The 16200-nt window shown below is 38.2% G+C and overlaps 1 protein-coding gene and 1 long non-coding RNA gene across 9 annotated transcripts in view; one reads left to right on the top strand and one right to left on the bottom strand.

The window, feature by feature from the left end:
- The window catches only part of LOC135104914 (uncharacterized), a 58660-nt gene that overhangs the window by 20663 nt on the left and 21797 nt on the right, over nucleotides 1-16200 (top strand). For 7 of the 8 annotated variants that reach the window (XR_010270593.1, XM_064012671.1, XM_064012670.1 and 4 more), the window contains exons 5-14: nucleotides 161-287; nucleotides 662-804; nucleotides 1099-1191; nucleotides 5226-5342; nucleotides 5576-5718; nucleotides 7611-7709; nucleotides 10772-11168; nucleotides 12217-12352; nucleotides 12564-12731; nucleotides 14362-14523. Coding sequence is in view for 7 of the 8 variants with exons in the window: in XM_064012671.1 (XP_063868741.1) it covers nucleotides 161-287; nucleotides 662-804; nucleotides 1099-1191; nucleotides 5226-5342; nucleotides 5576-5718; nucleotides 7611-7709; nucleotides 10772-11168; nucleotides 12217-12352; nucleotides 12564-12731; nucleotides 14362-14523 (1585 nt within the window). In the remaining variant the exon portion in view is untranslated. The remainder of the gene's footprint in view (nucleotides 1-160; nucleotides 288-661; nucleotides 805-1098; nucleotides 1192-5225; nucleotides 5343-5575; nucleotides 5719-7610; nucleotides 7710-10771; nucleotides 11169-12216; nucleotides 12353-12563; nucleotides 12732-14361; nucleotides 14524-16200) is intronic. The other variant, XM_064012672.1, reaches the window with a different exon arrangement.
- LOC135104916 (uncharacterized) lies at nucleotides 13600-16068 on the bottom strand. The gene is made up of 2 exons (XR_010270594.1): nucleotides 15916-16068; nucleotides 13600-15508 (listed from the first exon to the last, which is right to left on the bottom strand). It is a non-coding gene; the product is annotated as an uncharacterized LOC135104916 (long non-coding RNA).

Raw genomic sequence — 16200 nt, 5'->3', positions numbered from 1 at the left:
TGCCAAACTATAAAACTTTATTATTCATTATTCTATAAATTAATGAGTTAATTTTCATGTAGATATTTTTTATACATGGTATAATCTAAAGATACAAGATGCTCACTGTGCTGTCAGGATATAAGAGTGTGCCTTCTGTTCTCTCCTGCACCATAAACAGTGCCAGCAGTACAATGACAGGATGGAAGGCGTAGTGTACAGCACCGGGATGGTCTGTGTCTGCAAGTGTGATGAAGAGAACCACCTCACCTGGTACTCAAGCACACCAGGGTGCCCACACAACATAGGCAAGTTCTCCTTCTCATTCCTTGTCTTGTCAGCAGTACATTTCAGTTAGCTTATTCTAGTGGGAGATTAATTGCACCACTTTGTAATGAAAGAGATGAATGATGGTCATATTCTAGTACGTACATTCAAAGTACAGATAGAATGATTGGAACTGAATTACCATTGGTAAGAAATACAAAATGTGAGAATTTAGTGTAAGGGAAACCACAAAGTGTTTCATAGTTTTACATTAGGTGGGGACCTTATTAGTCTGGTAATATAATTGAATCATCTAATTTATGTCACTAATCCTTATCCCAGTGAACTTATCAATTTCTTAATTTTCCATTAAACCACAAACACTCACCATCCCCTTCCTGGCTTCCATGCATAGAGAATGCAGAGGAAATAGCAGGGAAGCTGTTTAACTGGTTCAGGCAACACAGCATCCAGCCTCCCTCTCAGACTGCTGCTGGGCTTCCTACTTATAAAATTTCAGATGTTAATGGCAAAGGACATTTTATCTTGAACTGCCAGGTTTGTGCATTTACCAAGTTGTAATTCATAGAGCTTGAGCTACACCCATGTACTTTGATATTCTTTATTTTGTCCTTGTGTCTGTTTTAAGTGAGACACTCTTTACCTGAAAGTTAAATATTATAACATTTTTCTTCTTTTGAAATCCATTCCTAACTTTCCTCTCATCTGAATCTTATCAATCACTTTATTTTTGCATGTTCTATTTCTGGCCCCTGTCTTGTTGCATCATTGTTGTTCCTTACATCTACACAAACAAAATACCTGTCTTGCATTATGTGGTCTCTATTCTAGGTGGTGAAGAAGACTATTCACCCTGCTCCTGCATGCCCCATGGTTGTCTTGAGGGTGCGTGATGGCACTCGCTCACCATTCAAGTTTGAGGAGGCAAGTGCCATTCTGTCCCAGGGTGGAGGCCCATGTGGCATCCTAGTTACTATTAGGATGCATGAAGGAACACATTCACTTGTGAAAGAAGAGCAAGAGACTCCCTAAGGTAGACCACTTAGGAGGAGAAAGGGACACAAGTAGGAGACATATCCAAAATAGGAAGTGGAAGTCCAGACTTACAGGACAGTGGAATCTTCATAAAGAGACAGTGATACATATCTTGCCTAAGTGAAAGAAAATTATTATTTTTTATTTATTTATTTATTTTTTATCTGCACTGTTCATTATGGATTTTTGGATATGAAGGCTGCTTCAAGGTTTCTGGTTAAACATGGCCTCATGAGTGATATTCAAAGCGGGATATTTAGTCATTAGAGCATTTTATCCGCATCTGCATTATTTTTTTTTTATTTTATTTTTTTTTTATTTATTTATTTATAATTTTATTTATTTATTTATTTATTTATTTATTTATTTATTTACTTACTTATTTATTCTTTTTTTTTTATGTAGGAGGAACACTGGCCAAGGGCAACAAAAATCCAATAAAAAAAAAGCTCACTGAGATGGCAGTCCCAGAAAAGGGTCCAAAGCAGTAGTCAAATATTGAAGGATAAGTGTCTTGAAACCTCCCTCTTGAAGGAATTCAAGTCATAGAAAGGTGAAAATACAGAAGTAGGCAGGGAGTTCCAGAGTTTACCAGAGAAAGGGATGAATGATTGAGAATACTGGTTTACTCTTGCATTAGAGAGGAGGACAGAATAGGGGTGAGAGAAAGAAGAAAGTCTTGTGCAGTGAGGCCACAGGAGAAGGGAAAGCATGCAGTTAGGAAGATAAGAAGAGCAGTTAACATGAAAATAGCAGTATAAGACAGCTAGAGATGCAACAGTGCAGTGACGAGAGAGAGGCTGAAGACAGTCACTTAGAGGAGAGGAATTGATGAGACGAAAAGCTTTTGATTCCACCCTATCTAGAAGAGAGGTATGAGCGGAACACCCCCAGACATGCGAAGCATACTCCATACATGGACAGATGAGGCCCTTGTACAAAGTTAGCAGTGGCGGGGGGGGTAAGAAAAACTGGTGGAGATGTCTCAGAACGCCTAACTTCATGGAAGCTGTTTTTAGCTAGAGATGAGTTGTGAAGTTTCCAGTTCAGATTATAAGTAAAGGACAGACTGAGGATGTACAGTGTAGAAGAGGGGGACAGTTGAGTGCCATTGAAGAAGAGGGGATGGTTGTCTGCAAGGTTGTCGAGTTGATAGATAGAGGAATTGAATTTTTGAGGCATTGAACAATACCAAGTTTGCTCTGCCCCAATCAGAACTTTTAGAAAGATCAGAAGTCAAGCATTCTGTGGCTTCTCTGCATGAAATGTTTACTTCCTGAAGGGTTGGACGTCTATGAAAAGACATGGAAAAGTGCAGAGTGGTATCATCAGCATAGGAGTGGATGGGACAAGAAGTTTGGTTTAGACTTTAGAAGGTCATTGATGAATAATAAGAATAGAGTGGTTAACAGGACAGAACCCTGAGGAACACCACTGTTAATAGATTTAGGAGAAGAACAGTGACCATCTACCACAGCAGCAATAGAACGGTCAGAAAGGAAACTTGAGATGAAGTTACAGGGGGAAGGATAGAAGCCATAGGAGGGTAGTTTGGAAATCAAAGCTTTGTGCCAGACTCTATCAAAAGCTTTTGATATATCCAAGGCAACAGCAAAAGTTTCACCAAAATCTCTAAAAGAGGACGACCAAGACTCAATAAGGAAAGCCAGAAGATCACCAGTAGAGCGGCCTTGATGGAACCCATACTGGGGATCAGATAGAAGGTTGTGAAGTGATAGATGCTTAAGAATCTTCCCATTGAGGATAGATTCAAAAACTTTAGGTAGGCAGGAAATTAAAGCAATAGGACGGTAGTTTGAGGGATTAGAGCGGTCACCCTTTTTAGGAACAGGCTGAATGTAGGTAAACTTCCAGCAAGAAGGAAAGGTAGATGTTGACAGACAGAGCTGAAAGAGTTTGACTAGGCAAGATGCAAGCACGAAGGCACAGTTTCGGAGAACAATAGGAGGGACCCCATCAGGTTCATAAGCCTTCCGAGGGTTTATGCCAGCAAGGGCATGGAAAACATCATTGCGAAGAATTTTAATAGGAAGCATGAAGTAGTCAGAGGGTGGAGGAGAGAGAGGAACAAGCCCAGAATCATACAAGGTAGAATTTTTAGCAAAGATTTGAGCGAAGAGTTCAGCTTTAGAAATAGATGTGATAGCAGTGGTGCCATCTGGTTGAAATAAAGGAGGGAAAGAAGAAGAAGCAAAGTTATTGGAGATATTTTTGGTTAGATGCCAGAAGTCATGAGGGAAGTTAGATCTTGAAGGATTTTGACAATTTGTTAATGAAGGAGTTTTTGGCTAGTTGGAGAACAGACTTGGCAGAAATATAAAGTGCGTGAGATCCTGGTGATGGAAGGCTTAAGTACCTTTTGTGGGCCACATCTCTGTCATGTATAGCATGAGAACAAGCTGTGTTAAACCAAAGTTTGAAAGGTTTGGGTCAAGAAAAAGAGTGAGGAATGTACCCCTCCATGCCAAACACTATCACCTCTGTTATGCGCTCGGCACATAACAGAGTCTCTGCCATGGAACCAGTAGTCATTCCAAGGAAAATCAACAAAATACCTCCTCAGAAAATCAACAAAATACCTCCTCAGGTTCCCTCAACTAGCAGAGGCAAAATGCCAGAGGCACCTTGGCTTAGGGGGATCCTGAGGAGGGATTGGAATGATAGGATAAGATACTGATAGAAATTGTGATTGGAGGAGCCCAACGGAGAAGAGAGGGTGACCGCATAAGCAGAAGGATTAGAGGATAGGAAAAGGTCAAGAATGTTGGGCATATCTCCAAGACGGTCAGGAATATGAGTAGGGTGTTGCACCAGTTGCTCTAGGTTGTGGAGGATAGCAAAGTTGAAGGCTAGTTCACCAGGATGGTCAGTGAAGGGAGAGGAAAGCCAAAGCAAAGAATGGAGATCTCTGCAAAAGGGAAGAGCATCAGAATGTGCTCCACTTTGGAAGTTAAGTAGTCAAAGAATTTCTTATAGTCAGAGGAGTTAGGTGAGAGGTATACAGCACAGATAAATTTAGTTTGGGAGTGACTTTGTAGTCAAAGCCAAATGGTGGAAAACTTGGAAGATTCAAGAGCATGGGCACGAGAGCAGGTTAAGTCATTGCACACATAAATGCAACATCCAGCTTTGGATAAAAATTGAGGATAGAGAAAGTAGGAGGGTACAGAAAAGGGGCTACTGTCAGTTGCCTCAGACACCTGAGTTTCAGTGAGGAAAAGAAGATGAGGTTTAGAAGAGGAGAGGTGGTGTTCTACAGATTGAAAATTATATCTTAGACTGCGAATGTTGCAGAAGTTGATAAAAAAAAAGTTGTGGAGGGTGTCAAGACACTTAGGGTCATTGTCAGAAAGGCAGGCCAGCCTGGGGACATTTGTGGTCCCCTCCCCAGATGGAGACTCTGAGGCTGGTGTAGGAGTCGCCATGATAATTTTGAAATTTTGTGCGAAGGATGTGTATGTTATTAGGTGCTTGTAGTTTTGTGTGGAGGAAGAGAGTTGTCTTTAGAGGGCAGGCTTTGACTGCCCCCTTGTGTTGTGAGACACGTTCAGTGAGATCACAGCTAGATTTAATGATAAGTTCACAGCACCCCCTGATCCAGTGCTTTAGATCTCACTGGGAGTAATTATTATTTTGGCAGGTGCCTACCACCTCCTCCCTCCTGATATATAATATTGCAGTTTCTGTGGACAGCATGGAATAGAAATGTGGCAAATAATATTCCCTCACACTTTGCAATTATCAAAGGCCATTAATGTTAGCTAACATTATATTGTGTTGGATTTTCCTCACTTTCTGCATTCAAGAAAGTTAAGGGCAAAGGATAATAACATATCAATAAGCTGATAGCCAAAAAGAAGTGTGTTTATTTAATGTAACCTGTCTCCCTTCACTCATGACAGATCAACTACAACCCCACTAAAAGAGACAGGGAGCTGGTGATGGGGGTCCGTGGCAGCCTGGAGGTAGATATCCTGGTAAAAACCAATGTTATTCCACCAGAACTGGATGAACTGGAGGTATAGTGTTTTTTTCCTCCCTCATATTCCTTAGACACCTCATACTTTTTTGGCTTCTGTCTTCATTCATGTGATTTACTTATTATGTGTATGACTATTATATTCATTGCACACATAACACAGTGAAGCAACACGTTTAGGATACAGAATGCACAAAATAACACACAAGGCACTAACAAAATAATGTATGTGCATTGCTACTGTCATGCCCTCAACTTCTGCTCTCCTTCCAGCATGGTAGCTTTGTGCAGCTTAGAGGTGTGGAGTGTGACTACCTGTATGGTGACTGTTGGAAGTTGATGTTTATGATGACAAATGATGATATTTACATAAAGGTGCTGGGAAATGATGATCCAGAGCTACTACTCCTTAAGAAGTAAGTCTACACCACCACCACTGTAATGCTCTTTTTCGAAACATTATGAAAAGGTGGGCATGACAGGCTCCCACAGAAACAAAACGCCTGTTAAGAACACTCACAGAAACATAAGTCCAAAATCTCACTAGTCAGGCCAGAATGATCACTAAGACCCAAGTGGATTTCATTTGGGCCTGACTGTTCTATCACTACATGGGTTTCTCTTTCATTAATATCTGATATTTCACTTTCCCATTTCTGATACACACTTGTTTTTCTCTTGGCTCTTTTTTTGAGACTCCATTTTCACTTGTCTTCTCTGGGACTATTTTAATTTGCTAGCATGTTGCCAAGCCTCTCTAGTAAGTCATGGGGTGATTCCCTCTTTGGGATCTATTCTGCTCACCCGTGTTGTGCCCTGCCATGGAGCATAAGGAAACACAGAAATTAATCTGCAGGCAGAATGAATTGGCCATTAGAGATTTTGAAAGACACTTATGGAGCACAAGTCTGCACCAATCAGGCCAAGGTGATCCCAGAGGCCTGAGTGGAAATCAGTCTTGACCATCCTGTCACTACCTCACCAACATCCCTGCAAAAAAAAAAAAAAAAAAAAAAAGTAAATAAATAAAGTTATGAAAGTGTCATTAATGCTGAACCTCTCATTCAGCCAATCTCCCTGACACAAAAATAGGTCATCTTGAGGCATCGCATTTAAACTTCTTAACCACTCCACATATAATTTCTTAACACCTATACATGATATATCTGTTACACACAGTTTCATTACTTTCACTTTCCTTTCTTTGCACATCTCAGGCATTTCTCAAGGAATTCACCATCTACAGTACCCCACCACAAGTTTCACAGTATTTGAGTTTTGAGATCATCAAGTTTCATACTGAATCCTAAATTCTTACCATCTCAGCTTCCACTTATTATCTCTCCAAGTTTCACACTTTCTTTGCATATGGGTCACATTCATACCATTGGCATCACAAGTAATAGAAATAAATACATATGTGTTGTGTATTGTATTTCTATTTCCATATACATTTCACATACCTGAACACACAAATTTTTCATGTGCAGTCTGCTTGTGAGAGAGGGGAGAAAGGCTGGTGACAGCACCACCACATTGCGAAAAACAAACAAATAACAGATGTTTCATTACTGTGGTGGATGTGATGGTGCCACATGGCTGCAGCGCTTTGTCACATCATATGTGAGGACAAAACTTGCACATACACACACAGACAGTTTTGGATGCTGTGGCACTGCTTCATGCTTAATGTAAGGACAAAACACACACAGTTCTGGGGCATGCAGCCGGAATAGATAAGCATTTTTCCAGGAGTTTCTGTAGCCCAAGTTTTGCGCTTGTTAAGTTTAGCACTATGCCCTTGAAAGAAATCAAGTACAATAATTGAGAAGGTACTATACTTCAACCCTTGACTTTATCTTTCATTCCCCATTCAGGTTTCAAATACATGAGTGTCAGTATGAATACTATATCATACTATGTTTATTTATTTATCTATTTTCTTCTTCTTCTTCTTCTTCTTCTTCTTCGTCTTCTTCTTCTTCTTCTGTTTATTTATTTTTATTTTTCTTCTTCTTCTTCTTCTGTTTATTTATTTTTCTTATTATTATTATTATTATTATTATTATTATTATTATTATTATTATTTTTATTATTATTATTATTATTATTGTTACTTATATTATTTAATTTGTTATTTCTTATTTTTATTTATTTATTTATTTTTATTTATTTTTTTTTATTTATTATTTTTTATTTAGTTTTTTTTTTTTTTTTCAGTCCTTCCTTTCATTATGCAGCATAAAGTTGTAATGTGTTGCTCTTGGATCTGCCATTGACAACCCTTACACACTCCCTCTACTCACAGCAGTGTGCTGGAGGCAACAGATGAGGGAAAATCACCAGCAGTGGACAACCATGATGATGGTTGCTCTTGGGATGCCAAAAATAAGGACCACAGCTCTAGGTACTGTGTCTCAACCTTTACTTGTTATTTCTCACACCTCCAGCACCTCACTACATCTCTTATGTCTCAATGTTCATCCTGCATAGCTTCTCTCAGCCTCACTCAAGCTACCATTACCATTTTCCCATTCTTCACTCTCACCTTTTCATTTATTTATTTACTTATTTTTTATGTGCAAAGGATGCTGGTCAGAAGCAAAAAATATAAAGCCCACATTGGTATTCCTAAAAGAAAATATAAAATAATGAAAAAGGGTTCCATCCAGGCAATCCAGTTCAGTTCTGGTGACTTTATACTCCTTGAAATAGTCTGAGTCACAGAAAGTAAAAAAGAATTGGACAAAAAGCTCCAAAGTTTACTTGAGAAAAAATGAAAGAGTAAGGATTCTAGTAAAGGCTTAACTTTATTTATTTATTTATTTTTATTTTTATTTTTATTTTTTATTTATTTATTTATTTATTTATTTATTTTATTTATTTATTTATTTTTTGCTTTTGGTGATATATATATATATATATATATATATATATATATATATATATATATATATATATATATATATATATATATATATATATATATCAAAATTGTGTTTATACAGCTATACACTGTTCCTTTGTCAAAAAGTGGAATCATTCAGTTGCCTCCCCTACATGCAATGGTAACATTCATTGCATCACTCTGTCCTCTAGATGCTCTAGGTGCTCAAATTATCAGGTTTTATATTACAATTTTCCTCATTTATACATTTGTGTTTATTTTATGAACTGGTATTTTGAGAGAGTTGGCTGGATAGGCAGATCAGTGTGTGTTAAGATGGTTTGGGCATGTGGAGAGGATAGAAGACTGAAAACTAATAAAGATAATATATTGAGGTCAGATGTGTATATTAGAAAGATTAAGAGGAAGGCCACACCTGTAGTGAAAAAAAAAAAAAATTTGTGAAGAGAGCACTATAAGGAAGAGGAATGATTGTGCAGCAAGCAAGAATTATTGTATGTGATAGAGGTGAATAGAGAGCAACAGTGGTGAGTGCATGAAAGTAATGAAGTTTTGTCAACCATTGGGAGGGGTGTGGGTCCATCTGGCAAATGCAGTACCCTGCATCTGCTGTTGTCTAAGGATTGGAGTAGGTGTGGGGAAGGGAACAGCCTCATTATGAGTGAGCAGGGATAAACTAATGTATGCTGTCAGTACTTGCTGTGGAAGTATGTGTCCAGCTGTTCCGTGTTTATGATTTTTGTTTGTGAGACTGTCCTTTTCCACAAGAGGTCAATAGGTCTAAGAGTAAAAATGATGCATGTATGAGTGTGTGATGCTTTGTCTAGGCCACTCAGCGTTGGATTGCCATCCTGGTATGTAAATTGTGTTACAACTAGGTTCAGCCACTTTCACAGATCCCACTACACTCGGGTCAACTTTCTCCAGGCTAGCTTCTAGCCTAATTCGGGCATAACATAACTATTCCAGGCACCTGCTGGTCAACAATTATACAACCTCAGTTTGGTCACCACTCCATTTAACCTGTCCATGGAGAAGGGAATATAACAAAAGCCAACTTAAACCCCCCCTAGCTGGAAAGAACTAGGGAGCACAGACAGTAGCAACAACACAGATCAAGGTATAACACCTCACTAGACAACCACCCACAGTAATGGACTGCAGACATCCAACAAAGTATTATACACTCAGGCCAGAGAACAGCCTATCTACACTCTTCCAAAAGACAGCCCCACACCTCCAATATAACTGGTGGAGCCTGGGGAGAGGGTAGACAGCTGTGATCTAGCTGAATATTATAATCTTCTGGTCTGCCCCACTCACAGCTGTGTAGCCCAAGACCAGTAGCATTTGACAAACAACAAACACTCGACACTACTGCAGGACATTGCACTTAGGAGAAAGGGGGAGAGGACAGGAGCCTGCTCCCATCAGAATATACAGTACAGTGACACAAGACAAGACTGTGCACAGAGTCATCCTCTGTCACAAGAGCAGCCAGAATTTGATTCATAAATGCTCTCTCGTCGGATATCTGGCTTCTCCCAGGTCCTGGCCTCCCATAGGGCCTTGCATAGTATACAATAATAGTAACAAGATGTTATACTGTAATCCCACTCTTAGAATTATAGTAATATGCCCCCCTAGACACACTTTCTCTCGACCCGCTAAGCACCACAACAACACTCTATGATATCCAACAGGTTACTGACTGACTGCCAGTGAGAGAGTCTGTTAACTCATCCCCTCCAACATATACACAAAACAGGGAAACTGGGTGGAAAGAGGGGAAGGGGGAAGTAGAGCTGGGGGGGTGATGGTTCATCCTGCTCGCCTCCACTCCACTCACTGCTATCCCACGCGGAACTGAACATCATCATATAAAAATTATTGTTGGGCTATTTGGAGGGTTGGGTGAAAACTTATTACACTATGGGAGAGAGCAATCCTTCTGTTATATGATTTGTTCATTTTAACTTTCAAAAAGCAATGAAAGTTGGGGATATCAGGTGGGGAAGATCAACTTCTCATTTATATAAGTTTTATTGTAAACTTTGCACCTTCCTCGACCTGTCACTGATGTGAGTATCTCTCTTCTCACTCTCTCCCCCTCTTCTCCCTTATTTTTCTCCTTCCTACTTCTCTGCTAATTTTTCTTCTCACTATTTCAGTTCTCCATCTTGCTGCACATAACAATAGATTTATAGATTTATTTTATCATTATTTATATATTTATCAACATATCTTATTGGTCTATAGCACAAGTAAGTAATTCTGGTTGTTGGCCTTATATTTGTGGAAGGTTAGCTGGTCAGTTCCTTCCCATGATAACATAGACAGATTTTTAGAGTGACACCTTTTCAGAGGCTCATGCTGCCCTCTAGATTTTGTCAGTGCAGTTTCTGTCAAAGATAGAATTGATAGGAAGTATGTAGTTATTCTTCAGCCAGTTGATGATAGCTTGAAAATGGCCAGCTTCCAACAAGATTAGAACTCAAATGACTGAGTTCAAATCCTGTCAGATTTCATATCCTATCAGATTTCATTTATCTTATTTTCAGCATTACTCCACCGCACAAACGACAGCGATTGAACTTATGCACCTCAGGGTCCTCCAGTCACACCACCTCCATCAGACAGCCTCTCCATCCATCCTCTCAGTCCCACGCCTCCTCCCCTCAATCTTCTATCACTAGGCAACCTCTTGATCCCTCCTCCTTTCAGTATGACTCTTCCAGGCCAACAGTCTATATCTCCTCCCCTCAGCCTTCCACTTCAAGGCAGTCTCAAGATCCTTCCTCACATCCTACCACCTCCAAGCAGCTCCTCCAACCTTCCTCTCCAGAGTTCCTCGCTACAAGACATCCCCTGCTACATTCCTCCCGAAAAAATCTTATCCATGACCAGTCATGCTCCACCATCTCAGCTCACTGTGGTGCCTTAGAGGAGGTGCAGGAGGTGAGGTGTATGGAATTATACACAGTGCACACATTTACAAGTATTACATGAGCGGATGTAAGATGGATGATGAGATGATGAGAATATACAAGTGTAGGGCAGATTTGAATATTAAAGTACAAGTACATTAATGAAAAACATGTTTCCATCCCTGTTATGATGTACTGTATACTGCTGCATAACAAAGGTGTCAGATTATGCAAATAGATTTTTTTTTTTTTTAACTCTTATTTGACCAAATTTGTTATTATTTTGTGATTGGTATTAGTTAAATCTATTCTGTTGAAAGTTAACTGTGACAAGAGTATCTACAGGGATACATGCTCCTGTGAAAATTCTCTTTTCTCTACAGTCATCCCCATCAAAATTTTTTTGTTGAATTTTGGCCAGTACTAGAAAATTTGAGAGACTTGAATGAATAGTTTTCCTATTAGTCCAGTAAGTCTGAAATGTGAAGTTACTCCTTCAGTGGTAAGTGTAGGTAAGTTCTCTGTTGTACTACTTGCCATAGATATTAGTTCTGATTTGATCTTAATTTTGGTTGGTCATACACATACAAAGAATAGACTTGCAAGCTGTACATTCTTCCTAGGCAGTAATACCACAACTTCTTGATTTGAATCCTGTGGTAATAGAGCAGGTGTCTTGTGTGAAAGACACCTGTGTGTTGTTTCAACATGACATTGGTTTCAAAACCAGTTCCTCTCACCTGAGCCGAGCACTTGAATCCTAACATCAACAGGCTAGTGAACAAGGTGATTGGATAAATAGCACAAGCAAGCAACAAACACTCATGGTGATCATTACCAGTAAGAGGACCATATTTTACCACACAGTTTTATTTTTACATCAAGAACCCTCCATGTTTTCCTTTTTACAGTGAGAAAATATTTAACCTGTGCAAATTATGACCTGAAATTAATGAAATAAAAATTCCCTGTGTTTTACTCCTCAGATCAGGACTGCCTTACGGTGAGAAAATATTTAACCTGTGCAAATTATGACTTGAAAATAATGAAATAAAAATTTCCTGTGTTTTATTCCTCAGATCAGGACTGCCAAGTGTCAGTACTTAAGCCTGGAGACTTTCTTCTATGAAGGAAAGGTTGGAGAAATTTATCATGTAAAGGCTGCCATCACAGACATCAGAGCCATCACAAAACAGGAGTGTCCCATTTGCAGAGGTAAGTGTGGAGCAAAGGAACATGTGTGGTTATGGAGGAAAGTTAATTAACCTGTGCATCATTGGGTAAAGTTTAACCTGATACACGCTGGCATCAGCTGGTTTTCAGTTCTGATTTATTTTCCTTTGATAGTGTAAGAATTCTTTTGCTCAAAGGTTTTTTAATTAATTTTCATTGTTTCTTAAGTTTACCCTTTCGTTCTTTTCCTTAGGTCCAGATAATATGTGTGTCCACCAGTGGTTGTGGGGGTTCTGTCAAAATTGTGACAACACATTCTCCTGCATCGAACTCATCTGCTTGCACTCACCTAGAGAGCTGTATTCACAGAATTCACTTCACTGCACAAATTGCATTCAGCAGCATGGGTTCTACAACAATGGTACGGGGTTATTATTCAGATATCTTTGACAGTAATCACAATCAAAAGTTTCAGTCATTTATTACATAATGTGTCATTGAACATTCATATATCTCATTGTTTTTTTTTCCGTTAACCAATATGATGAGTTAAAGTATTCTTAATCTACTCTTGATAAGAATTTCATAGAACACTCGTAGGAATCACATCACACAGCAGGATAAGAGGCATGTAAATTGCCAAAAATTAATTTTCAGTCACTTAGGCACATAATCTGTTATGTTATGTTATAGCTTTGTATATGGGGGCAATTTTTTTATTTTTTTTTATTATTTTTTTTTTTTTAAGGAATATATATATGTTTATAATAAATGCAGCAAGAATAGGAAAAATTTATTCTATCTAGCTCTCTTTGACTCTGTGGTTCATTCAGCTTTATCACTACAGTGTTGCATCTTAAGTTATCTTTTACCACTATTTTTATTGTAGTTCCTTCAGCTTTATCACTGCAATGTTGCATCTTAAGTTATCTTTTACCACTATTTTTATGCTAGCTGCTCTTCTGACCTTGCTAACACTGCATGCCTCCCCTTCCATGGCCTCATTGCACAAGACTTTCTTCTTTCTCTCACCCCTATTCTGTCTACCTCTCTAATGCAAGAATTAACCAATATTCTCAATCATTCATCCCTTTCTCTGGTAAACTCTGGAAGTCCCTTCTTACATCTATATTTCATCCTTCGTATGACTTGGACTCTTTCTTGAGAGAGGTTTCAAGACACTTATCCTCTGTTATTTCATAATTTTATCTATGTCGCTTTGGGAGCTGGCATTTGAGTGGGCTTTTTTTTTTTTTTTTTTTTTTTTTTTTTTTTTTTTTTCCTCTCTCTCTCAATAACCCTCTTGAGTAAAAAAAAGAGAGAGAGAGAGAGGGTTAACCTTTTAGGGCATTGGTTCCTTATTTTTTTTAGCTTGATATCCAATTTAACATGCCACATTAAGCATGTTACCCCCTTTACAAAATGTCAATATTGATATATATGACTGCATTAAAACACTGAAGATAGTTTTATTTATAGTGTTTGAATATTTTACATCTCAAATTACTATTGAAAAGATGTCAAGAACATCATTATCATCTGTCAATTAGATGGATGGAGTTTCATGCTTGAAGCTAGTTGAGAAATTCATGGCTTTGTGGTTGAAAGTGCCAACCTGACAATGTTTGCAGCATTCAAGCAATGTTCTTTATTTTCATCCCTAGCACAGTTGAGAATCCCTTCTTGCAGAGACTAAGTTAATATTAATCTTAGTGCCAGGTAGAGCAATGTTTTCTTGTTTTCCAGAATTCTTTGGTAGTTTTTCCGTCATCCATCCAGTACTCCCCAAATTTGCTCTATTACCCACAGGTGGTAATTTACCCAAATTTTGGAAACCATTATTCCAGGGGATGGCCAAGGCATAAGGCTTTTTCATCTCTCCCTATCCAAGCATTCCTATTCTAGCTTGTTTGAGTACTCAACTAGTTCCTCAACCAGGAAATTAGAAGTGTATTGACTTGAACCATGCTAGAAAAATTAACAGTATGATATTATTAGGTTAGGAAATGTTGAAAAGTATCATTTATCTACTGTCAGTTATTTACCTGCAGGAGAACAACTACCATGTTGTGAAAATGATCACGGGTTGGTACCTCATCACCTGACCTCCACTGTTCGTCCCTTTATCAAGGCAAAAGTTGTGGTAAAGAATCCTAAATCAGGCTTCCAACAGACAGCATGGCTCACTGGAGACAATGCCAACCAGTTCTTTGGTGAGTGAGTTATCAGTTTTTGTCCATCATCGGGTGTTAATTTTTCTCGAGTTATGTCATACTTTCATATAATTTCCATAATTGTGTATTTCATTTACCAAAACTGGTTGTCTCTATCTACTCCATCCTCTCTATTGGGTTATTTGTCTGATATTTTCTTCATGGCATCATTTTACAAGACTTTCTATTCATTCTTATTTGCTATATAGACTGATGATACAGCTTGATGTAGCTAACCTGCTATGGCCACACAATAATTCTAAAACTTTTATATGGCAGCCTTGCCATATAGAGTATAAATATGGTTATTGTTATTTTTTGTATTTTTTAAACATAAGTTTTATGTCAAAAATAAATAAATTAATGAAAATTTGTACAGCACCAGTAAAATCATAATGCTAGAAATATCCTGATACTGGGGAGGTTAACTACACTGGAGTAAATGCCCACACATTCATCCATCACACTAGTTTTCTAGTGTGTTCTTATCTAATTATATTTTTACAGGATTGAGTCAAGCTCATAATGTCCCATCTTTTAAATTTAATCTGTTATATTTATCTTTAAAGCTATTGATGTCCCTTGTACACACAACTTTGTTAGTGAATTCCTTTGGCTCATTATTCTGTCAGGAAAACTATATTTCCTCACTTTTTTTATTTATTTATTTTTATTTAGTTATTTAGTTTTTTTACTGTGTCTTCTTAGTACTGATTGTTGTGGCACCACAAAATCCATGATGTCAGTCTTTTCTTTTCCTTCTACAAATTTGTACATCATAATCATGTTGCCTTTTTTTTTTTTTTTTTTTTTTTTTTTTTTTTGTCTCTAGTGTTGGGGGCATCAGTTTGTCACACCTTTCTTAGCTAAGATCTTTTGAGCCTCATATCCATTTTGTAGCTGCTCTTTGCATTTTCTCCAGTGACAGCACTGGCTTGTGTGGCACCCCAGGCAAACCTCAGCTTCAGCAGCTCCCCTACATCACCTGTAAAAGAACACATTTAAGTATTTATTGAGACAATCAGAATTACCAGCAAACATTATGCTACAGTGTACATAAATAGTACAGTAGTGTAAGCATCCTTTACCAGTGTTGCCAGTGTATCAGGTTGTCAGACATTAAAAACAAAATGAAATGCAGTAGGGTATGCTACAACACATGGCATTATAATGTACAACTGCAATAATGCACCAAAATTTTAATAAATATCTAATTGGAATAAAAAACCAAAACTGGCATAATGAACTTGCCATTTGTGTTAGCACTGGAATTTTAATAAAAATTTAATTGGAATAATTAACTAAAAATAGCTAGACCGCCTTCATGCTGACACTGAAATTTTACCAGAAATTTAATCGGAATAATGACTAAACCTCACAACACTAACTCACCAGCTGTGCAAGCCGCTGCTCATCTATCTGCCACCTGTCCCTTCTTCTTCTTCCCTTTTTTCTTTCCTATCCTTTCTTTTATCTTGTCTCAAACCTCTCTCCCTGTCACCTCCCATCCCACTTATCTGTCAGAGATAAGGAACAAGGGAGTGAACCCCCCTTCTCTCTCTCTCTCTCTCTCTCTCTCTCTCTCTCTCTCTCTCTCTCTCTCTCTCTCTCTCTCTCTCTCTCTCTCTCTCTCTCTCTCTCTCTCTCTCTCTCTCTCTCTCTCTTTATTAATACATA

The sequence above is a fragment of the Scylla paramamosain genome, chromosome 11, assembly GCF_035594125.1.
Source record: "Scylla paramamosain isolate STU-SP2022 chromosome 11, ASM3559412v1, whole genome shotgun sequence".
Lineage (NCBI taxonomy): Eukaryota > Metazoa > Arthropoda > Malacostraca > Decapoda > Portunidae > Scylla > Scylla paramamosain.
The sequence above is the reverse complement of the archived record's forward strand: the minus strand, read 5'-3'. Positions and strand labels throughout refer to the sequence as shown.